Genomic DNA, 26,732 nt, shown 5'->3' on the forward strand with positions numbered 1-26,732 from the left:
AAATTATTGACTATTCGTGTATTGTTCCCACGAACGCAAATGTTTGCAAATTTTCATTCATTGGCATTGAAGAAAAGGCAGTCAAATTAACGTCTAAAGATTTGACGCAAACATCGAACTAAATAAAAGCGTTTAAAAAAATGAGGGTTCCCATTCAAGATTTAAAAGTTGCTCCTACTCAACCTTCAGGGGGTGGAGTGGGGAGTCAGGTTTGGTCCCACTCGATAGATTTTTGAAAAATATTGAACGCACATTATTCAGATTTTCGATCCGGTGTTCATTTCGAGCAATATTTGACCGTTCCTTCTTTTCACACACCCTGTATATGTTGACACATATATTGACTTACTATATACATTTACTTAATTTTTAATACACGCTTTTTGCATACATGTTTCATAATTGCAGTGTTAATTAATGGTTAACGGATATTTAGGCCCAATAAAGAATAACGTTTTCAGTAAGTACTGTATGGATATTAGAAGCAGCAGGTCTTTATAAGCTTTTACCGTTTTATCAGTTAAAAAGCGCCAACTTTATAATTGCTAATATAAGTAGTATATCTGTGACTTGACTGTCAAAAAAAACTTACCGGAATGAATTTCGTGATATTGCAACACGTTTATGTCATTTTCCAGTGACATTCTTTCAATAGTTTTATTCGAGGGTTTCAAAATACATACGTATTCGTTTTTAGCCAATTTAAAATACAGTAGAACCCCGCAAATCTGAACTAATTGGGGGGACAGCCTGTTCGGATTCCGAAAAGTTCGGATTATCCGAAAATTAGCTTAACTAATAATTCAATACTTTCATTGTCGTTGATTTTGAGTCACAAAACGTTCTCACAAGAGTGTGGACAATATTTTTGGACTCAAGTTGACTACAATAGAATCGAAGTTTTGTTTAACCTATATACTATATTATTATAAGCACTACGTATAAAGTACGTATTCATTTTCAAGAAATTTTATAAAATGTCAAAGTCCTATTAATCCTACATTGTTAAATTTTCTGGTTTTACTCTCTATAATAAACATGTTTTTAAGTTTTTTTCTTGAATTTTTTAATTTTGTTCACTTTCCATTGGTTCGGATTTACCGAACGTTCGGATTAGCGGGGTTCGGATTTGCGGGGTTCTACTGTATTTCTTTTGGTGGTAGAAACTTTTTTTCATAAATTCATAGTCTGTTATTTATAATAATTTAATGTTATATTACAAGTCAGGAAGGTTTTTTGACACCAGGTCCAAAGAAACCATTACCGACATGATATCATCATCATCAATGGTGCTACAGCCTAATAAAAGAGCCTCGACCTTCCCAAGTCTATTACGCCAGTCAGTTCTATCCATTGCCAACTGTTGCCAGTTTGCTGCGCCTATTTTTCTACCATCCTCGTCTACACCATCCTTTTATCTGAGTTTTTTTTGTACCCCTATTTCTACTTCCCACAGATTGTGATATAAGGATTCTTCTACCGTGATCTTGTTAGATGTCCTGCTCCTGCTCATATTAGTCTTCCTATATTTAAAGGAGATACTACGTCTTTACCACCAAATTTAATAATATGTTTATATCTGTAGTTTATCGTAGTTGTATCTCCTCCTGCAAACACCATTTTCACAGATGCCACCTAATATTCCTCTCAGGATCCTTGGTTCAAATATATAAGCAGAAGGTTTTCATCCGCCATGGAGATGGTCCATGTCTCCTATCCATATGTCAACACTGGTTGCATAAGGGTTTTGTATATGGTTATTTTTGTTTTTTTGGCTTAAGTTTCTGCTTCTTATATGTCTACTCAGTTCAAAATAGCATTTGTCTGCTAGAATTATCCTTCGCTTGATTTCTTCCGTCATGACGTTCTCCTAGGTGATAAGGGAGCCTAAGTATGTGAATTTGCCCACCACTTCAAAGGTAGAGTTATCAACCGTGAATTGGTGAACGATGTTTCTGGCTCTATTGTTGAGTGTTGATGCTATCATCTTAGTTTTCTCCTCATGTATTCGCAGGCCCATATTTCTTGAGGCATTTGAGAAGGTGGTATACATTTCTTCTATCTTGCGTGTTGTGGTGCGGCAACTAGGTCCGCATCATCTGTATATGCCAAAATTTGGGATGATTTATTAAAAATATTTCCTCTGTTGTCTATTCGGGCATATCTGACCGTCTTTTCCAGAGCTATGTTGAAAAGCAGATACGCCAGCACATCTACCTGTCGCAGCCCAACATGCGTTTCAAACGTCTGTGATTGTTTGTCCGGTATTTCGAACCTACATGATATTATATTCGTATATCATATTATGATCCAAAAAAAAATCCGATATGATATGATATTCGTGTATCATATGATCCAAAAAATTCACAGACGAGCCTTATCCTGGGCACCAAAATCTTCCTGAAGTAATATTGAATTGATTTCCGTCAACAATTAAAAATTTATAATGTTTCAGCACTTCGAAATTTATTTTGGAAAGATGTATTTTCCTTGTTCAATAAAGCAATTTCATTTCATCATCCTCATTTTTGTTCACAAAGTTTCCTAAGGTCCTTACGAATCGAATGCAAAAAGTTTCATTGAGATTCATCCATTTGTAAAAATTTGGTAGGTTTTGAGCTTTTTGCTGCTTTATTATTCATTGCCTTGCCTTATTATGGATTGTAATGTATTGTACTAATAAATAATATTTGGTCAATTTTGTCACTTTATAGAGGTGATGCCTATTGTCACTTTATAGGGGTGATGCCTAGTGAATTTTGCCTAGTTTAGAATTTGTTACGCAAGTTTTCTTTACAGTTTTCACACCCCATACACAATACACATCCAACTACCATTATGCCTGTCACTGATAGTTACTAACGGTAGATGGATGGCGCTATATTTCGCGTATTTCTGGCGTCTACGTAGGTAAATAAAAATGTGTTACGCCACTCCTTTAACTCAAAATGTCTTGTACATACATATACGTAGGAATCCAAGAGGATCTGCGGCTAAGCCATAACCAAAAACTCGGCACTATAATTTCGGCAGTTGACTGGCCGGTCGGTGACCTTTGGAGCTTACACTGGCATAGGCACTCGCAGCTCGAGTTGGGACACTGAATAACGGTTCCTGCTTAAAAACGCTCCGACAACGCTGACTAAAAAATTACCTTATTAAGGAAACCGACAACCGATCTGATCATTAACGAGATATATTCATGGTTTTGATTGCAGGTTATCACGAAAATCGAATAATGGAGTCATATACAGGGTGAGTCATGAGGAACTGTACATACTTCTACCTCGTATAGAGGCTCCTATGGGGAATAACAAATGACCATTAAAAAGTGTCTGCTCCCATTGTTTAATAATATACAGAATGAGTTTCACATTTTGACAGATATTTGTATTCGTCATAATTTTTGAACGGTCAGATCGATGTGTCTCTTATTTTGGTCAATCGTTACACTATTACCACCTAATCAACTGATTTATTCAAACTAGAAAAAATCAGGTCCGGCTTTAAAAAATTAGTTCGTTTCGGTCTTAGAAAAAATTTCAAACTGTATAAGCTTTTTAAAAACTCTAATATGAATTTTACAAATTAGACAAATAGGCAATTAAAATGGCATATTTATTTTTTTCCCCACACGATTACTTAATTTTTAATAAAAAAATTAAATTTGACTATAAATTAAAAGTTTGGTAAAGTCAACCACAGATTTAAAAAAATTAACTTTTATTACAAAAATTAATTTTTTTAACAAATATTTAATTTGTGTTACCACCCAATCAACTGATTTATTCAAACTAGAAAAAAATCAGGTCCGGCTTTAAAAAATTAGTTCGTTTGGGTCATAGAAAAAATTTCACCCTGTATACGCTTTTTGAAAACTCTAATATGAATTTTACAAATTAGACAAATAGGCAATTAAAATGGCATATTTATTTTTTCCCCACATGATTACTTAATTTTTTATAAAAAAATCAAATTTGACTATGAATAATAATTAAAAGTTTGGTAAAGTGAACCATAGATTTAAAAAAATTAACTTTTATTGCAAAAATTAATTTTTTTTGAATATTTAATTTATGTTACCACCCAATTAACTGATTTATCCAACTAGAAAAAAATCAGGCCCGGATTTAAAAAAATTGTTCGTTTTGGTCTTAGAAAAAATTTCACCCTGTTTACGCTTTTTGAAAACTCTAATATGAATTTTACAAATTAGACAAATAAGCAATTAAAATGGCTTATTTTTTTTCCCACAAGATTACTTAATTTTTTATTAAAAAATCAAATTTGTCAAAATCGGAATTTTAGCCTAAAAATGAAAAAAATGAAATCACGGTTTAACTCGCTACAACTATGTTCCATTTTAATATTTTTTTTTCTAAAATTTTACAGCACATATCTCTTACCATTGTGAAGACTATGAAAATTGTTGTAGACTTTCAGTCTTCTTCTCGTAAAAGTTATGAATTTTTACAAATAAAAGATGCAGATTCGTAAATTGCAAAGTTAAATCGCAAAAATTAAGTGAAAAAATTTAAAATTTATCTATTTGATCACGTCTATGTTAAACTATAGAGTCCAAAGAGAAGTGTTATGGGGAGTTATAGATCTAGTCGTGTTATAGAAAAAAAAATGGTAAAACTTTTATTTTTAAGAAAAAAGTTTTTTTTTTATTTTTATGGTAAAATTGCGATTTTGACAAATTTGATTTTTTAATAAAAAATTAAGTAATCGTGTGGGGAAAAAAATAAATATGTCATTTTAATGGCCTATTTGTCTAATTTGTAAAATTCATATTAGAGTTTTCAAAAAGCATATACAGGGTGAAATTTTTTCTAAGACCCCAACGAACTAATTTTTTAAAGCCGGACCTGATTTTTTCTAGTTTGAATAAATCAGTTGATTAGGTGGTAATAGTGTAACGATTGACCAAAATAAGAGACACATCGATCTGACCGTTCAAAAATTATGACGAATACAAATTTCTGTCAAAATGCGAAACTCGCCCTGTATATTATTAAACAATAGGAGCAGACATTTTTTAATGACCATTTGTTATTCCCCATAGGGGCCTCTATACGAGGTAGGAGTATGTACAGTTCCTCATGACTCACCCTGTATATGGAATAAGTAAGTGGTTACAGGTGGATCAAGTATGGCCTGAAAGATATTTAAATTTTACCACTAAAGCTCCGAGTGCACAAACAAACTTGCAAAGAATGCTAAATAACCTTAAACATTCCGCAAATAGGTACAGTGTTTAGCATACAGTAAGAATCTTGCTAAAAAGCCAAGTAAATACACAAATTATAGATCAGCTGTCGTAGGGCTTTTTCAGAAAATTTGACATCTCAGATTCATGTTAAGGTTATTGGGTGGCTACAATGTAGGTACAATGCCCACTATTAATTAGAAAATGGTATCTCGAATACTACTTCTTCTTCATGTACCATGTCTGTTCAGAAACGTTTACCATCATTATCTTAATTTTAGTCACTGCAACCCTAAATAGCATGCTTGTATCAATACCATACCAATCTCGCAAGTTCTTCAACCATGAGGTTCTTCTTCGTCCTGGACTGCGTTTGCCTGCTATTTTTCCTTGTATAATATTTTATAGCAACCTATACTTGGGACCCCTCATTACATGTCAAGTACTCTAGCTTTATCTTCTTCGTGCTTTTTATAATCTCGGTAGTATTGTTGAGACGTTCTATTATTGTGGGGTTTCGAATATTTTCCACTCAGGAAACTTTTAAAATCTTTAGATCACTTTTATTCACAATTCAAGACTCGATACCATAAATCAAGACCGAGAACACGTAGCAGCGAAGTAAGCGGATCTACAATGACAATTTTAGGTTTCTGTTACATAATACCTTGCACATCCTTCTAAAACCGGTTCTGGCCTGCTCAATTCTGGATATAATTTCACCGTGACCCTCTACAATTTAACTGATATCCTAGGCAAACAACGGTTTTATATTCTATTGTTTACTTATTACGAGTATTTTGGTTTTTGTTAAGTTCAGATCCAGACCTACTACCATACAACTCTCAACGACACTGTCAAGTAATGTTTGCAGATCTTCTTAAGTAGAAGCTAGGAGTACTGTGCCGTCTGCATGTCGCAAATTATTAATAACTTTACCGTTCACAATAATTAGTCCTTGTTGTTTTTTAGAAAGTGAATTTCTAAAAATTCTTTCGGAGTAAACGTTGAAAAACAAGGGTGACAAGAGGTATCTCTACCGTGCTCCTCTTTTAATATTAAGAGCCTATGATAAACAAGAATATTGGAAACCATCAAGACAGTGGCGGCCCGTGAGGTAGTGCCATAGAGCCATGGCACTACCTTGCTAACTATGCAGAAACATATTTTTTATCTTAAAAACATCTTAATGCCTGTTAATTTTTTTTGTAATTATTTCTCTTTATTTTCATAAATTATATCAAATCTGGCAACTGTGTAGCGCAATGCAAATCTACCGACTCTGGCCACCCACAGCTGATCGGATAAGGGATGAAGATCACAAAAATCCCAGTGCCGAACGGCATAGTGGCTCGGCAGAAAAGAGAAAGATTGTATGAGCATCATGTGTAAGTGACAGAGATAGAGCGGTATTGCACTTTTAATATACGTTTAAATTGGACTCTCCGTGCCTGGCTCGAAATCTCGAAAAGGAAGTTAGTGGATCTTAAGATACAATGTTTTAGATCTATTTCTAGCCTCTTTACGCGTTCGCTTGACGCTATTGTGTTTATTATCTACTACTGTATTGTATATTTGTGTTTATACTCTACTATATTTTTTAATTTGTAATTATTAGTGCGTTGTGGTCGTGGGTGTCGTAGGTATAAAAATAATATATTGATTATTTTCTACGTTTAATTTATTTTTTGACAATGAATCAAATTAGTATATTAAAAAACTCTTTTGGTGGTTTTTCGTTAGAAAAAAACTACAAATTAAAGAACTCGGTCGGCCTTTACCCGATTTAAAAATTGAAAAACAAAGTGGAAATGGACAAAAACTTCGCTGTCGTAAGTTTAATAAAACTATTTATGATAAAAATAGCTGGTTATGTGGTTGCGAACAAACTAATAAACTGTTCTGTTTTGTATGCGTTTTGTTTGGAGGTGACGAGACTTGGTCAAACAAAGGCACCGATGATCTTGCACATGTATGGGAGAAATTGAAATCTCATGAAAAATCTAAAGTGCACAAGAATAACGTTTATAGCTTTTCAATGCTTGGTAAGTTAAATATAAAAACCCAATTAAATTCAGCTTATCGTCATACTCTAATTAAACATAATGAACAGGTAGATAAGAATCGATATGTCTTGAATCAAATCATAAATTGTATAAGGTTTTGTGGAGCTTTTGAGTTAGCTCTAAGAGGTCACGACGAAACGAAAAATTCAGACAACAGAGGCATATTTAAGGAGCTGGTCAATTTTAGCGCTGAATTAGACAACGACTTAAAGATTCACATTCAAAGTTCCAAATCTTTTAAAGGTACCTTAAAAACAACACAAAATGAACTACTGGAGTGCATGTTAGATGTTTACCATGAGGAAATTAAGAAAGAAATTGAAAATTCTCCTTATGTTGCAGTGATTGCCGATGAAACCACAGACGTTGCTGGTGAATTTCAATTAGTTATAGTCTTCCGATATTTGTGTAAAGGACGACCAGTTGAGAGATTTTGGAGATTTTACGTGCCGGGTGGACATGATGCTAAGTCAATCGCTGAATGTATTTTAAATGTTTTAAATCCCTTGTTAAAACATACTCCAAACAAATTAATTGCTCAAAGTTATGATGGCGCATCTGTTATGAGTGGTGGCTTAAATGGTGTGCAAAAAATTATTAAGGAGACATATCCTCTTGCAAATTACGTTCATTGCTATGCACACCAAATGAATTTAATTATGACAAGTGCATGTTCCATCAATAAACAGGCTAGGATATTTTTTTCTAATTTATCTGGTTTGTGCTCATTCTTTTCAACGTCTCCTCAAAGAACAAAAATTTTGGATGAGGTGATTAATCGCAGGTTGCCAAAATCTTCCCAAACACGTTGGAATTTTCAATCACGAAGTGTTCATACTGGTCATGAAAATAGAAAAGACCTCATTGCAGTTATGGACATTATACAAAGTACTTCACGTGATTTGTCTTCCATTAATCAAGCAAATGGTTACAAATTAAAGCTCCAGGATAAAGATTTTGTATTTTGGTTATTTATTTTTAATAAAATTATGCCTCACGTAGAAATTATTTTTCATCAATTGCAAAAAGTATGCACTGATTCTGTCAAAGTAAAACAAAAAGCTAGATCAATTTGGCAAAGAACTCACAGACCAGACGACAGGACAATTTATAATAACAAAAAAGATTTGGAGAATTTTGAAGCAGCAATTCAAGGTATAAGGGAGCAAATGGACGTCATTATTGATAATATTCAAGAAGAAATAAACACGTCACAGAGACAAACCGATAATGATGAACCAATAAAAAAAGGCGCGAATTGAAGAGGACAGGCCCAGCAGAAAACGGGAAGCCTTAGAGATATGCGATGCAGTTTTGTTGCAAATAAAAACAAGGTTTACCTTCTCCGGACATTTAGTTGTTTCGCATTTATTTATGTCAGAGAAGTTTTCTGCTTATAAGGATAAGTTCCCCGAATCATTTCTTAATGAAACATGCACACAATTTTTATTTTTAAACAAAACTCGGCTTATAACTGAATTACAAGTATTGTATCAGCGAGACGAATTAAGTACTACTTCTGGGGCTGTTCCGTTATCTGTTTTATTAAATGATGAAGGTTTAAAATGTACATTTGAAGAAACTGTTAAACTTTTAAGTATATTAATAACCATTCCCATGTCAACATCTGAAGCAGAACGTTGTTTTTCAATGCTAAAACGAATCAAGACATTCCTCAGAAATACCATGAAGGAAGAACGACTAAGTGCTTTAGGTATGCTGTCTACAGAAAGACATTTTGTAAATGGCATTGACAATTTTAATAATAAAGTCATTGAAAATTTTGCCTCCAAAAAAGAAAGAAGGATGGACTTCACATATCGTAAACTTTAAAAGTGATATTAAATAACTTTGTGCGTGTGTGTAAATAATAGAATAGTGTTATTTTTATAATTTTCTAAATAGGCTCTAGAGACCATATCGTAACAACAAACTATATCGTACATCAGCAGTGGTAGGAAGAATGAAAGGTTGACAGCATAGGATTAAAGGACGTGGTGGTCGGATGAGTGCGAGAGACGGAAGCTGATGCGTGATGACGAGCGACTGAGAATCGGGCAAAAGAAGGACATCGGGGAGAAGTCATGCCCTAACGGGCGATTCCACCCTGATGCCCTAGTATGAGAGGGGTGGGGTTTAGCTGGTCCCGGCCACATCGGAGTTACGGAGGGCAGGGAGGTCCGATTTAGGGCCAAACTGGTCGACGTGACACTGATGAGGTTTCAGCTCAGGAACCCAGCACTGTTGGAAATGTTTACCTCCGATGTCTGTTTGCAGATTCCCCACCTAGTGATGAAAAAAAAGTACATCAGCAGTAAATACTGGTGGTAAGTTGAATTTTTTTTATTGTTAATTACTTAATTTACGGAACTGTTTTGATAAAGTTTGGTCAATTTTTTGGCATCCCAAAAATAGTAAATATATAGATAAGATAAAAATATCTGCGCCTATTTTTTTTTAATTTCTATTTTATATCCTTTTTGACAATATCGTAAAACCGTCACTAAAAATTTAGGCAGCTGCCCGGATTCTGGCACTACCTTCCTAAAGTTATACGAGCCGCCACTGCATCAAGACACGAAAGCTGCAATAACTGGGGCATGTTATGCGTAATGAGAGATACAACATACTTCAATTAATTATACAAGGGAAAATCCAGGGCAAGACAAGTGTAGGAAGAAGAAGAATCTCATGGTTGCGTAACTTGAGGGAATGGTACGGATACACATCAACCAAACTATTTAGAGCAGGAGCATCTAAGATCAAAATAGCCGTGATGATTGCCAACCTCCGTCCCGGAGATGGCACGTAAAGAAGATGATCAAAACCGTCTACTAAAACTGATGTTGTTTAATTACAATACAAATTTGCAATTATGCGAATGTCTCTGCCATCCAAGCCAAAGCCTCTTAGAACTTTGATCAATTTAGTGTGCTTAATAGTAATACGATCAAATGCCTTTTGGAAGTCAATAAAACAACAGTACATCTCTACAGATATATCACGACATCTTTGAGCAGGTACGTTCATCCCAAATAATGTCTCTCCAGTTCCAAACCCGTTAGGGAAGCCAACCTGTGTGTCATTTAGGTATTCTTCATTCCTCATTCCTCTCATTTGTTATAGACACGGCCATAATAAGACTTTTAGAAAAAATCCACAAGGAAAAAGTTTTCTGTAGTTGGCTGTATACCATATAGTACAAAAAACAGTAAAATCCTGTATAAAAGGTATATTTAAAATCCCTCAAAAGGGCCACATCAAAATCACAACATAACTAGTTTTCGACTGGTTTACCAGTCATCATCAATGTTTACCTAAAATGAATATAACCTGATAAAATAATGCAAAGATATTGAAATTTTGACTACGGTTAAGAAAATTATAGGTTATACTCGCGTGCAATGTACATGCTAACCACCAAGATATTGTTTGACAAAAATATGTGGGTCAAAGCCCAGTAAAGGTTGTCCGTCAAGGAAACATTAGATTAAAATGTTACATCAAACTAGGATGTTTAAAAGAAAAGATGTTTAAAAAAGTTTTCAATAAATGGCTTAACGAACTGATATAATCAGTACAGGTTTTTGCTGTTATCTTCTTCTATGTAGAGAATCTAGGTAGAGCTATGAACAATGAATTGGACCAACCATTAAGTAGGTGTCTGCTGGTGTAAATGGTATTAAAAAACGAAGTTAAGACCTCTAAAATATTGCTATCATTTTTAAGCCTATATATTTCACTTAAAATTTCATCAAAATCCGCTGCTTTATCATTTTTGATGATGGTATAAAATGTATAAGAAACTTTTAGAGGAAAAAAAATGGTTTTTTCACTTTTTTTATTGTTTAGAAAAACAAAGGAAATTTATATGTACGTTTTACGAATTTTTGATCAGCTATCCCTAACATACCTTTTAGAACCTTCAAAAACCCGGTATAAGATTTTTACATGAAATCGATGATTTTTTCACAGATAAACTTAGGAAGTAATAATAGTGGTGAGGATGATAAAGAGTTAAGCGGGTTTAATATTAATTTACCATCGAATCTACATAATATTATTACTACAAAACCAGTTAAAAAATACCATAGTCCTCCGCCCATCTCTACAAGAAATCTTCTAGTAGTTCAGGAGTTCGACGGACTACCCTCCACGCACTTCCGCTATTTTTTCATCCCAACCCCAACCCCCTTTAAGGTAGACACCTTCCTTCGATTTTCCTTTAAAAATTAATTGTTTTTTGGACGGCGGCATCATGTCAATGATTTGGTGACCCAAGTTGAAGTTGAAGAACCTCCGAGAAAGAGAATATATATTCTGGCATAGTAACGTTCGCGCAAGGTAACAAAAAGTTTCCTGTAGCTATTGTACCGGGTGTCCCAATAAGAATGGCTCTCGGCCATATCTCAGGAACCGTTTATAGTAGAGCTTTGAAATAAAAAATTTTATAACAAAAGTTGCCCCAGGAAAAGCCTGGAAATTATTTTCATAATTGTGGGTCCACCGCTAGAGGGCGTAATTGAATATCAAAAATTAAAAAATCTAAATTTTACAAAATTTTCCTAATGAAGAGGCACTGGAAATCCGATTATTGTATTCTTAATCAAATTCTGCGCATATTTGATTTAACAAGTTTAACTCTACCTTTGCAAATAAGAGGTGGGGGTGAGTGGGAACCTTGTTATGAAAAAATGGCTGTAAGTCCGGTTCTGCTAAATCAAATTTTGAAAACTGGGTCTTTTTGAAGACAGATCTTTTTCTTCAATGTAAGCGTGATAATTTTGAACCATCCTAATAAGTAATAAGCCAGCTGGGAGGCGTTATTTAATTTTTTTCAGAAATCTAGTTTTCTTTGGAAAATATTAAATACAAGTATGCATTTTTAATCATACTTTATAAAATTAGATTAAATTAGCAATAGAATAGCGAAAACCGCATGTCGATATCTTTTTTCTATCTCAAGATATCTCGAGAAACGTGTAAATTTTATACATAACTGTTACTATCACCGGTAAACTAAGTTAATTAAAAGTACTGTGCTGTGGAAAAAAACAAAATAACATTTTCCAGATGTCAACGTATAAAAATATAATTAATTAAAACAACAATATAAAGAGAAACAATACTATCCAAATTAAATATAACACAGAACAAAAAGAACTACTTAGTGACGACCTAAATATTCAAATTGTTGCCCATCATACACTACTCTAGAATACATTATCCAGAGAATACTAAACGCCATTCAAAGCATATCGAGAGCAGAAATTGAGACTGCTGTTCAATCTACTCTTGAAAGAGTAAATGTTTGCAACGAAAATGATGGGCAAAAATTTAGACGTTTATGTCATCACTAAATAGTTGTTTTTATTTCTTTGTAATAGGGCTTTTCAACGCTTCTCATTTGTTTCGAGCCTCTGTCATATGCCGTATAATCCGTGTATAATATTAATATACGAGATATGAACGAGGCTCGAAACAAATGAGAAGCGTTGAAAAGACCTAATATACGTTGACAGCTGGAAAATGTTTCTTTGTTGTTTCCATAGCACACTACTTTTAATGAATTTCGTTTACCGGTGACAGTAACAGTTATGTTTTTAAATTTACACGTTTTGTAAGATATCTCGAGATAGAAAAAAGGTATTAACATGCGGTTTTCGCTATTCTGTTGCTAATTTTATCTAATTTTGTAATATGGTATTAAAAATGCATGTTTGTATTTAATATTTTCCAAGGAACACTAGATTTCTGAAAAAAATTAAATAACGCCTTCTAGCTGGCATATTACTCAGTAAGTTGGTTCGAAATCATAACTTTTACATTGACGAAAAAGATCTGTCTTCAGCAAGACCAAGTTTGCAAAATTTGATTAAGCAGAACCGGACTCACAGCCAGTTTTTCATAACAAGGTTCCCACTCACCCCCACCTCTTATTTCCAAAGGTAGACCTAAACTTGTCAAATCAAATATGCGTAGAATTTTATGAAGAATACGACGATCGGATTTCCAGTGCCCCTTCATTAGGAAATTTTTGTAAAATTTAGATTTTTTAATTTTTGATATTCAATTACGCCCTCTAGCGGTGGTCCCACAATTATTAAAATAATTTCCAGGCTTTTCCTGAGGCAAATTTTGTTATAAAATTTTTTATTTCAAAGCTCTACTATAAACGGTTCCTGAGATATGGCCGAGAGCCATTCTTATTGGGACACCCGGTACATATGTCTAATAGTCAATGTTGTGAGGCAACTCCCGTATGGAAAATTTTCAGATTCGCTTTCTTTGTGTATTCCTTTTCAAAAATGTCCCCTTTAAACAAATCAGCAGCGTGCCGGGCAAAATTTAAAAGATCACCTTTTTCGCAACGGAGAATATTAAAAGTTGTTTGAGTCATTCAAAGTTTATGAAGTTTTCTAAGCAAATTAAAATCTGAAAAATGCGAAAATACGCATCTGCGAGGCTTGAAAACTCATATGTAAATTATGATTTTTGAGGTATCCAAGTGCCTAACTATTGAAGTTTAAACATTTAGTTTCAAGATTCTGAAGGCATGCCGCCGCACGTTGCTCTATATGGTACGTCTCTGGCACACTTGTACATATTATACGTGCCTACTTATGCGAAAAATTCCCAATAAATACTTTACATTTATTAAAATTTTATTATTAATATAGTTTACTTTTAATAATTTATTTGTTTATTCAAGTAATTATTGCCAATGTGCTAATTAAATACGCCAATCATATAGTGCCTAATTGCTACTTAAAAGTCGAGTGGACGCGTATAATTAATAATTAAAAAATAGAGGTCTAAATTAAAATAAACCCTCATTACTTTTCGGAATCTTGAAACTGAATGTTTAAAAACTTCAATAATTTAGGAACTTGGTAAAGTCAAAAGTAATAATCTACTTAAGAGTTTTCAAACCTCGAAAATGCTTATTTTTGCATTTTTCAGATGATAAATCTCTTATAACTCGAAAACTATCATCTTTTGAGAAAATGAGAAGAGACCTTTTTTCTGCAAAAAAAACCTACAAAAATATTTTTTGGGGCAAAAAAGTGATCTTTTGAATTTGTTTGAACAATTTCTGCCCAAAAATTTTGCTCGGAACATTTTTCTACAGGATTTCGCAAAGAAACCGGATCAGAAATATTTTTCATACCGGTGCGGTCTAACAACATGGATTATAAAAATCATGTTTCCTTGTAGCGTTATATTTTAATTATAAATTTGGCGATTTACAAAAAGGTAGGCGGTGGGAAACCCGTCAAAGCGGTATTTTAATGGAGAATAGCTAGTTTATTAGTAAAATAATTGAAATAAACCTTTCAGTGAGATGAAAAAGGAAGCAATAATTAAGACTGTAAAAGATAAACGAAATCAAGATAAAAAGATGCTCCGTATGTCACGAAAATTTTAAGAAAAGGGTACCCCTGTTAGGATAGGCAAAATACCCTCACTCATTGAATTCTTTCAATTGAATTCACTCATTGAAATACTTCTCCACTTCCCCACCCCACCAAAACGTCATATTTTCCTTCTTATTTTTTTTAGGTGGGATTCAATAAATATTTCAAAAACAGGTCACACATATAGTTGAGGCTTTTACAAAACACGTCTATTATTTATAGACCTGTAGGTTGAGTGTACATAATCTCATAAAAAGAAGAACCTATAACTTTTTTTAGAGGGCTGCAAGTCTATTTTTTTTATTTTGTATATTTGATAAAAAACTATGTATATTTATAATTTCTTTCAGATTTTTCAGTAAGGTGCGCCATCTTCAATAATCCGAAAAACAGGCTTTTTAGGGGGTTTTGGCGATTTTCCCCATTTTATAGACAAAATATATCAAATGAAGATTTTGTTATTGTTACGCTAGGTTAGGTTATTAAGTTGATGAGTCCTTTAGGGCATTCAAAAATGGGAGAAACGCGTTTAAACATCCAAAAAGAATCCCAAACCCCCAGTTTTTGGGGGTTTGACGGAGTTTCTCCCAATTTTGAATATCCTAAAAAAGGACTCAGTTATCTCAAATTATATATAACCTAAAAAACAAAACCTTCATTTGATCTATTTTGAAGTCTATAAGAGGGAGAGAATCCCTAAAATCCCCTAAAATTGAAAAGAAAAAATTGAATTCTGAGAGTCAAGGCAATTTGCCTATCTTAACGGGGGTACTATCCAACATAATTGAACTCTTCTATTTATTTATGTGTATTTATTTACAAAAACTTTATAATGTGTTTAAAATGCCCTTCCTCAATTTTACGGCAAGCGTTGAACCATGTAATTAATTGAAGTGTGCATGTTGCGTGTCATATCTGGAAGAGATTTTACAAATTTGATTCTTTCACAAACTTTATACATAAAGGACATGATAACTACCAACCCACATCATATCAAAAAAGCAATAGTTTAAGTTTCATTATAATTTAAGGATAATCAACTGATTATATTATCTTAAAAATATCCGAGCCGATGGCGTATGTTCACCTCTAACAGCCTAAATCGGTGCTTTCTCTATAATTTTCAAAGCAAACAGATGATACCTAAATGAACTGATTCCATACTATCTAGGCAAAAACTCCAGCGAATTTGATTTCAAGTACTCCATTGTGTGAGTAAACGAAAATTAATAAAAACAGTTAAATTTAATTTCGGTACAGAGTACCACCACCACCATTCGTTTATGCGCATTTCATTCTTTTGGAATCCTCAGTGAGAGCTGTGGTGTGCTATCTGTGTGGTGTGTGAGAGAGCACAATCTGAGGATTCCAAAAAGATAAAATGAGCATAAGAGAATGGTGGTACTCTCTATCGAAATTAAATTTTAATTATCTTTCTTTCCTACTGTTTGCTTAAATGGGTACCTTAAATACTAAATACTTAAACACTAAATTGGCTGCTGCCTATCACCCACGCGATTTAAAATATATTTGGAGCAAGTTTTGAAATCCTGGAAGAGGAAATATGGGTATACCGATAAATGATAACATGCTATACACTCTATGTTTTGCTAATCAGATTCTCATGGTCCCGCAAAATCATAAAAGAGTACCGTAACTGGGGTTTAGAAGTGAATACCAAAAAAAAACGGAATATATGTGCCTCGGAGGTTTACAGCAGGATCTAGCGTTGGAAAATGAAATAACTATTAATAACTGTCGGGAGTATAAAAACTTGGGGCTTAAAATTACACAAGATGGAACATTGGGCAAGAATATCCAAGAAAGGTTCACACAAGGAAGGAGAGCTATCGCATTATTGAACAGAATCCTATGGGACCAAAGTATTTCCAAAGAAAATAAGCATAACATCTATAAAAGTAGCGACGTTTGGCAACTCAAATCCGAAAATATGCTCAGAACAACTGAAATGGACTTCTGGAGAAGAGCCGCTGGTATATCAAGAAGAGATAAAATCAGAAATTACAATATTGGAGATAATGGATGTAAAGCATATAAGGCAACTAAGATGGTTTGGTCACGTACAACGTATGGAAGAAGAAAGATTATCCAAGCAAGTACTACGGTGGGCACCAAAAGGATGGCGGAAAAGAGGAAGACCTAAGAAAAGCTGGATAGAGGGAATTCATAGGTAAATTAGAGAAAGAGGCTTAAACGAAGACGTGTGGTACGATAGAGTAGTGGCGATTGGGAATCGGAAGACGTCGTAGAACGTTATGAACCGATTAAATATTTAAATATTTTAATTAAGATGATCTCAATTACTCTGCCAATCAAAAAAACTAACCATAACTTGACTTACCTCTAATAGTGCTGGGCATCGTATCATTTCCTTAGAGCAGCATACAAATAAAGTGTCGATCACCGTGTATTAAAACCGTTAAAATAAAGCCCGACTTACGTTCCAAAATCCATAGATACTTATCGAAGATATATGGATACGACGCCAAGATCGATTTTAATACAACGAACTAGTATTTATCAGAATTGCAAAAACTTTTTTTTCTTGCAAGTACCGAATATTACACGAAACATGTTTGTCGGCGAAAACTTTATAGTTTCATAAAGGGCTCCATCCTGACGTCCTGAATCTGAAACAAAAAAAAATATTATTAAAATTGATGTTCTTAAATTTCTTTTTATAGATTATCTAACCTATATTTTGGTTTATGCAAAAAATGCTTATAATAAAAGAACGGAGAACACAATAGTTTGGTCACATCGTAAGAAATCAAAAGTATAAACTGCTCCAACTTATAACCGAAGGCACAATCAATAGCAAAAGGGGACCAGGAAGAAGACGCAACTCTTAGCTTAAAAACCTACGGCAATGGACTCCATAGAACTATTCAGGGCGGCTGCAAATAAGACTAAATGGGCAAATGTAATGGCAAACGTCTTTAAGGATAAGGAGAAAAAAAAAGAATGTGTGTACTTTTGTAAGAAGTTATACTTCTATTATATGATTTCAACGAAATCAATATACTTTAAACAGTTTCTCTACTACTTTCCAAAAATTTTTATTAAAACAATACCAAAAATTAAAAAAATAAAAGAATAAAACACACACAAACACATTGAAAAATGCCACAAATGATTTCTGAACAATAATTGTTGCCAAAAATTTTAATTAAATACGTATTTTCTGAAAAAATTATATAATAATATACTACAATCATAAAATCTATAAAAAAAAATAAAAAAATAACAACTTGCTTGGGACTTGAACCCAGTTCACGTCTATCGCGCCGTACGAGAGTCGATCGATTTCCCACTAGACCACCTAAGCGTATACGTCATGCGGGAATATACACAAACTAAACGTTTACACCATAAACTTTTTGACATTTTGTTTATAATCAAATTATTAGTTTGATTTTTGTCGAATTAAAATACAATAAAATATTGAGTAAGAAAACGATATATTAGATGAAGATTTGTAGAAAGTTTGTTCGTAATAAGATTATGTAAATTAAAGCATTGCCTACGAATAGGTAACTACTAACTACATTATTTTTTTTACATTTTTCAAATAGATAGGTATGAAGATAATTTTTTATTGGAATACAACTGAAACATTTAGAATTACGTACCTGCGGCTTTTCAAAACTATTTAAAAAGTCACTATAATTATAAATTTGATTTTATTTCTATCCTCACAACAATAAAAACTAATATATACAATATTTTTGTTTACCGATAACCTCCATATTGAACAATTATTGACAGATCATTTCAACACCCAATCAGAGCCCGTATAATGACTAATACCATACTGTCGGTGTGCGCATGCGCGCGGATCAATATAAATTCACCCTCAATCTCAATAGCTCCTAAAGAAGTATAACTTCAAAAAGTTAAACTATAGAAAAGCAGCAATAAAGAAATAATTACGCCGATTAAAAATAAACTGAAACATACTAAAGAACATAAAACATTCATAAACAATGATGTAACAAAATAGAAATTACATATACTGGGAAAAATAAGACAAATATTGAATGAAAACATAAGAAAAGCAAAAACGGAAATTAAGAATTTAATAAATTGATAATAGTTGGTAAAGTGGGAAAATGAAATAGAAAAAAGCAACTGAAACCCAAAACCAAGAAACTATCTGAAATAGCTATTTATATAACAAGGGAGGAAAGTTCAAGGGAAGAAAAGGCACTTTACTCCCATGTTATACAAATGGTTTTTCCACCTTCCTCAAATAACAAGTCATTTTTTCATTTTTACTTAAGTAACTAACCAACAAAATTTATTAAAACTAAAACTAACAAGTAGGTACAATATAACTGTCAACTGTCAAACATAAGTCAAATTATTAATGTAAACATTGTTAAATCAAAATAACAATTTACTGTTTTTTACGATTCTGCAAAATACAGGGTGTTTTATAAATAAACGTTAAAATGTATAGATACTTACGTAATATAAAATAGATATTGTACAGGGCGTCAATAAGTTATATTTCATGAATGAAATTCCCTAGGGAGGAAAAGTAAAAGTGACGTCATGGTATTTCATTCATGAAATATAACTTATTGACGCCCTGTACAATATCTATTTTATATTACGTAAGTATCTATATATTTTAACGTTTATTTAAAACACTCTGTATTTTGCAGAATGGTAAAAAACAGTAAATTGTTATTCTGATTTAACATTGTTTACATTAATAATTTGACTTATGTTTGACAGTTGACGGTTATATTGTACCTACTTGTTAGTTTTAGTTCTAATAAATTTTGTTGGTTAGTTACATAAATAAATTAAGAAAAAATGAAAAAATGACTTGTTATTTGAGGAAGGTGGACAAACCATATGTACAACATGGGAGTAAAGTGCCTTTTCCTCCCTTGAATGATTACTGCCCTCCGTTACGCGTCGGGCAGTAAACTTCATTCTCGGGAGGAAAAGTAGCACTTTCCTCCCTTGTTATACAAATAGCTATTACCGAGTAACCAGAAAAAACGGATAAATAATAATATAATATACAGCGATACACAAAAGATAACGGCCTTGAGGAATTGAGCGGAGGTAAAACGGAAAGATCTGAAAAAAATTTGCAAACTGCAAATTTGCAAAATTATGCTGGGTCAAAAATAAGCACTTTAAATAGTCTAACATTTATTTTTCGTATAAAGAAACGTATTTTGAAAAATTAAAATCGGCAACTGGAAGGGCCTAGAGAATTTTTTAAAGTTGTGGGAATGGGGGTAGCCACTCGGCGCGCCAAGCAAAATGTTTATTGAAAAGGGCCAAGCCGGGTAAGATGATGAAAAGTGCCCCCAACTCGATTCGAATTCCATATAGGTCACCGTTTAGCATATATTAGTGAAACTAACTTTCTGAAATTTTTAGCCCCCTACGTGGTCATGTGACCCACCTAGAGCCTAATTAGGGTTTTTATGTTTTTATTTTTTATCTCAGCCGCATCGAGAACTAGCAAAAACTTTAAATAAAAAAGTTGTAGACTCTAAAAAGTTCTGTCCGAAATTTTTTTTTTTATTTTTGGCGGGAAATTTAAATCTTTAGAACGATTTTAAAATTTTAAATGAGTATAAAAAAATAACTAAGACATTCGTTTTCACGAAAAAAATATATAACGTGTATTTTTGCATAATATTTCACTCTAAATTTTTTCAAATTTTTAAAATTGGTGAAACGCACCTTTAAAAATAAAAAACCGCATTTTTTCGGTTTTTTTTTTTCGTTTTTTGATACAATTTTATTCATATTTTTTTAAAAAGGTAACACCGTTACTGTAGTAGGTAAAAAACTGAAAAATAATTGGGGTTTGCTTAATAAAAATGTCTTGTAACGCCATCCATTTTCAAGATACAGGGCGTTGAAGAAAACAAAATTTTACACATTTTTTACGATTTTGCCGAAACTACTGGCAACATTGTAATACAACTTGGCGGGTTTTAAGAGGTAGTTATTGTGCAAGTTTTAACATACAATTAAGGATTTGATATTCATCATTGGCGCGCTTAGGGGTAATGGTCTGAACTTTTCAAAGAAATAAGATAGTACGCCACTGACATATTTCAAATTAACAATCATTTTTGAATTCCTCGTTCAGTTTGCGATAAAAAAAACTATCTTCTCATTTTTTCATACGAGGCGCCGTTTTGCTGCAAAAAATAAAATATCTTAACGCTTCCAAAGTATTCGAATTAGTTTTTATATTGGATGTACGGTAAGATGTAGAAACTACTAATTATTATTAGTAGTACATATTTTATTTCATAGAAGTTCGAATACTTTGTAAGGGTTAAGATGTTTTATTTTTTGAATAAAAATGGCGCGTCTTATGAAAAAATAGGAAGATAGATTTTTTGTAACAAATTGAACGAGGAATTAAAAAACGATTGTTAATTTAAAATATGTCAGTGCCGTACTATCTTTTTTCTTTAAAAAGTTCAGACCATTGCCCCTATGCGCGCCAATGATAAATATAAAATTCTTAATTGTATGTCAAAAAATGCACAACAACTACTTCTTAAAACTCGCTAAATGTTATTACAATGTTGCCAGTAGTTTCGGCAAAATCGTAAAAAATGTTTAAAATTTTGTTTTCTTCAACGCCCTGTATCTTGAAAATGGATGGCATTACAAAATATTTTTATTAAGCAAACCCCAATTATTTTTCAGTTTTTTACCTATTCTAGTGACGGTGTTACCTTTTTTGAAAAATATGTATAAAATTATATCAAAAAACGAAAAAAAAAACCGAAAAAATGCGATTTTTTATTTTAAAGGTGCGTTTCACCAATTTTAAAAATTTGAAAAAATTCAGGGTGAAATATTATGCCAAAATACACGTTATATATTTTTTTCGTGAAAACGAATGTCTTAGTTATTTTTTTATACTCATTTAAAATTTTAAAATCGTTCTAAAATTTAAATTTCCCGCCAAAATTAAAAAAAAACCGGACAGTACTTTTTAAAGCTTACAACTTTTTATTTAAAGTTTTTCGCTAGTTCTCGATGCAGCTGAGATAAAAAATAAAAACATAAAAACCCTAATTAGGCTCTAGGTGGGTCACCTGATCACCTAGGGGGCTAAAAATTTCAGAAAGTAAGTTTCACTATATATCTAAACGTTGACGTATATGGAATTCGAATCGACTTGGAGGCACTTTTCATCATCTTACCCGGCTAGGCCCTTTTCCGTTTTACAATTAAAATAGGTGTTTGAAAATATCATATTTGAAATACTTATCGCCCTAGACATCGATTTAAAAAAATAAAAACATCAAAATCGGGTGACAGGTAGCCGAGAAAATGCAATTTTGAAGCGAGTTGTGATTTTGAACTCGCCGATTTACTTTTTCCCGGCGCGCGGAGGGTACCCTCACTACCATAACTTAAAAAAAATTCCCTGGACTCTCTTAGTTGACCGATTTCAAATTTTCAAAGGGCGTTTGAAAGTTTGAGCCTTGATTTATAAGTAAAAAAAATACTATTTGAAGTGATTATTTTAGGCCCAGCATATTTTTACAAGTTTGTAATTTTTTTCGGACCCTGGATTGCAAAATTATTATGCAAAAACTATTCGCATATGTAGGTTCCTACATCCAAATTAGGAAATGAAATAAAATAATTAAAAATTAGAAACACACGCTGTAACAAACGTTTTATTGCAGAACTATTTTTATTGCCATTCTTTAAATTATTCCAATCACATTAAATCGTGGCCCATAGATACTACTATTTTGATTTACCGTTAGAAATTTGTTGGTGAAACCGCAATTATGTCAGCTAATACTTTGTTATACAGTCTACACCGATTAAGATTTATTTAACAAAAATAGTGTCCTTATTGGTACTTAACAATCTCAGCTTAATTTAATCTATTTAATCTATCAGATTAGATTCATGTTCGTCTTAATTTGTAAATATGTTGAGAGTGCAATCAGTTTTTGCGAAAGTTCAAAGACTAAGATGGCTCGGAAACGTAAATAGAATGCAGGAAAGAAGAGTCCCCAAAGAAATAATAAATATTGAAGTTGGTACAAAAATGAGAAGAGGACGAGCATGAAGAAAATGGATGGAATCGGTAAAAGAAGACTTGGGATTGTTAGGAGTACAAAACTGGAAATCTCAAGCACAAGATCAGTGCCGCGCTAGCACGTGATAGCGCCTGTGTCCAAAACACTTAATGGTGCTCAAAATTAACAATTATTTATTGTAACCAGTGGCGCACGCCGGAGGGTTTCAGGGTTAAAATCCCCTCCAGGGCATATGAAAAATATATAAAGAATAGTAGGAAAATGTAACTTGTCTTTCATAAGCAATACAAAAAAAATTCGGTGCCGAAACCAACACCCCCCAGAAGAAAATACTAGGTGTGTTACGGATTGTAACCAAACAAAAATATCTAAAAATTCTCACACATTCAACAGGAAAATAAAGTAAGTTAAAATAATTAAATAAAAATAAATCTTTGGCGTAACCACATAAAAAACTAAAGATATAGGTAAACATGAAATGGCTATTGTATAAAAAATTAACTTTTCGCGCCTTCAGTTCGGAAAATCTTTTTATAATATGGTGAATATCAATTTTCATTTAATACTGAGATGAATTTTATAAATTTTTATAAAAATTTAATAAACATAAAAATATAAAAAATTTTATAATAACTTATAATCTTTTTTTATAAGTTTCAATTTAGAAAAAGATCGTTCAGCAGTGGTATTAGATATGGGCAGTGAGCAGAATGTGAAGAGCTATTGTTAAATTTGGATAAACTGCAGTAAATTCGTTTAAAAATATTAATTTTGAAATTTTACAAACAAAAAAAGAATGTGTGTACTTTGTACGCACGTAAGAAGTTATACTTTTATTATATGATTTAAACGAAATTAATATACTTTTTATTTATATTTTGTTTAAATATTAAACTAATTTATACTTACTACTTCTCAAACATTTTTATTAGAACAATGCCAAAAATTAAAATAATAAAAGAATAAAACACACACAAACACATTAAACAAGCCACAAATGATGTCTGAACATTAATTGTCGAAATTTTTTTTAACTAAATACGTATTTTCTGAAAATACAATTATATAATAAATATACTTACAATCATAAAATGTATTAAAAAAAACAAAAAAGAAAGTTTCTATTGGGACTCGAACCAGCGCTGATAAGCGCGGTTGGTATTGGAATTCATTCGCCTTCAACGCTTAGCCACGGACACTATGTGTCATTATTTACGAAGATCGACTAACTAAACGGATTAAACTTGTGATATTTTGATATTTTGAAAATTGATCAAATTATTTTAATTTTGAATTGAAATGATTTATAATTGAAAAAATACAACAAAACATAGAGTAAGAAAACAATATATTAGGTGAATATTGATAGAAATTTTGATGGTAATCAAATTATATAAATAAAAGTATTACATACTATGTATTTTGGCAGATCAAATAGGTAGGTTTATACTCATGATACATTAACAATTATTACGTACCTGTTGCTTTTAAAAACTATTTAAAAGTCACTACAATATTATAAACTTTTTTGTTTCTGTCCTCATAACAATAAAACTAATATATTATACATTTGTTTACCTTTACCTTTACCTCCAAACCACAGCTGTCCTACAGCTGCCATATCGGATAATTTTTGACATGTCATTTGAACATCCAATCAGAACAAAGTTATAATGCGCATGTGCCGGGCTGATAGGTTTTAACATATAAAAATTCACCCTCTATCGCCGGTAAAGAAGTATAACTTCAAAAAGTTTTAAATGTGAGTTTTCTGTAATGTTGTTCAAATTATATAAAAATTTGAAACAATCAACATGATTTTCCAATGTGGAAAATCTTTCATTGACTGAAATCAATGCTTGGTCGAGAACACAATTAAAGAAATGAACTGTGTATGACATTTTAGGATCCAAAAGCAGTTCGGCTTTATGTTCGTAATCGAACTGTCTGCTTTTATTCCGACGCCGTAGCTGTGGCTGGTTGAAAACTGAGCTCCACATCCAGTTTCTTTGCAGTTTCATTTGCTGTGGTAATAACAAAATTAAATTTGTTATCTGTCCGAAATCCGAGGAAACCTGTACAGGATTTTTTTTGTTTATGCAGACTGTATAAATCAATACGTAATTTGCTTACCTTTGAAGTTGAGTTTTACAGGGTGGCAAGGTCGGTAAATGAGTAAGTGCTGTTTTTACCGGCGTAAAATTTTTTTAACAACTCTAGTGGCGCCCCTTAATTGCTGGCGCCTGTGTGCGCCGCACACATTACACACGTGGACGGCGCGGCCCTGCACAAGATAGTAAGAAATGGAAGAAAACCATTAAAGCCTTGGGCTTCTAGGGCCTGTTTGAGTTCATGTATTTATGTAATTAGTTCTAATAATACAGAAAGTCAAAACCACCCGAAAACTTGATATACGCAAGGCTGTTATATCTGTGTTCTACAGAAGCTACCTTACTGTACCCTGTAGGACTTTAATGGACTCACTTGATTTATTTGGAGTAAAGACAGAGTCCGCAACCAGAGTCGTCTTTTTGCTTGTTCTCTTTATAATTTTTGTGTACTCGTACAGTACTCTGAGTCCCCTTCTCTTTATCTCGTGTCTATTTTATTTTTTACGCAGCCTTAATTTAGGCAAGCAACCCTTTTCCATCTATAACATGCATCTGCTGGTCACCATTGTGTTAGATTTAGGGATTGGGAAGTACATTAGTCGCAGCACAAATCTCACCATATGATAAGTCAGTTGTGATTGAATTATTTGCTGAGTAGGCACAGTGTAGCTGTGCATATTAGGTTTGGATCTCGCGTATAAAAAAAAAGTTGATTAATAGCAAGCTGAAAATTTGTTAATAGCTTAAGGGTATCTAGTCGGACAAACTTTGATATATGGGAACACTGGAACAGGGGAAGTTTTAATTGTGGAACAGATTAAAAATTTGGAACGGTCATACCACGAAAACGTCACATGTATTTTGTCCGACAGAACTTCCAATTGATTTGTTACCCTTTCATTAAACTCTAATGCAAAAATCAGACTGCTATAATATCACCAAATGGGCATTTTAATGAGTGGAACACGTAGAACATGTCATATGACAGGAATTATGACAGGTGATAAATAGCAGTCTGATTTTTGCATGAGAGTTTAATGAAAGGGTAACAAATCAATTGGAAGTTCCGTCGAACAAATAGGCTATTGATTATAGGTCTGGATCCCGCGTAGGAAAAAAGAGTTGATTAATAGCAAGCTGAAAATTTGTTAATAGCTTAAGGGTGCCTAGTCGGATAAACTTTGATATATGGGAACACTGGAACAGGGGTAGTTTTAATTGTGGAACAGGTTAAAAATTTGGAACGGTCACACCACAAAAACGGCACATTTATTTTGTCCGACAGAACAGACTTAAACTCTCCGAACAGAGATTTAACACTCATGCAAAAATCAGACTGCTATTTATCATCTGTCATAATTCGTGTCATTTGACATATTCTACATGTTCCACTCATTAAAACGCCCATTTGGTGATAAATAGCAGTCTGATTTCGAAGAGTTTAAGTCTGTTCTGTCGGACAAAATAAATGTGCCGTTTTCGTGGTGTGACCGTTCCAAATTTTTAACCTGTTCCATAATTAAAACTACCCCTGTTCCAGTGTTCCCATATATCAAAGTTTATCCGACTAGACACCCTTAAGCTATTAACAAATTTTCAGCTTGCTATTAATCAACTGTTTTTTCATACGAGGGATCCAGACCTATTATATTCAAAATAAGATAGCTAAAAGGAACTACAACGTTAACGGGGTTTTATTATTTCATATGGTCAATGGACATCTGTATATAAAAAAACCGCGGAGTTCTACTATTTAAAGGGGTGCGTTTTTGAGAAATGGGTGAATTAGTCCCTGGGCACATGTTACATTAGGGTGAGTTCTATGCACTTCTGGCACAAAC

The 26,732-nt window shown here is 32.9% G+C and overlaps 1 protein-coding gene across 1 annotated transcript in view; it reads right to left on the reverse strand.

The window, feature by feature from the left end:
* Positions 1 to 26,732, reverse strand: part of LOC114345421 (probable nuclear hormone receptor HR3) — a 411,567-nt gene that overhangs the window by 362,490 nt on the left and 22,345 nt on the right. Inside the window, exon 2 of the mRNA XM_028296283.2 lies at positions 17,059 to 17,347. Coding sequence (XP_028152084.1) covers positions 17,059 to 17,077 — 19 coding nt within the window. The 5' untranslated portion in view covers positions 17,078 to 17,347. The remainder of the gene's footprint in view (positions 1 to 17,058; positions 17,348 to 26,732) is intronic.

Source organism: Diabrotica virgifera, chromosome 2 (assembly GCF_917563875.1).
Source record: "Diabrotica virgifera virgifera chromosome 2, PGI_DIABVI_V3a".
NCBI lineage: Eukaryota > Metazoa > Arthropoda > Insecta > Coleoptera > Chrysomelidae > Diabrotica > Diabrotica virgifera.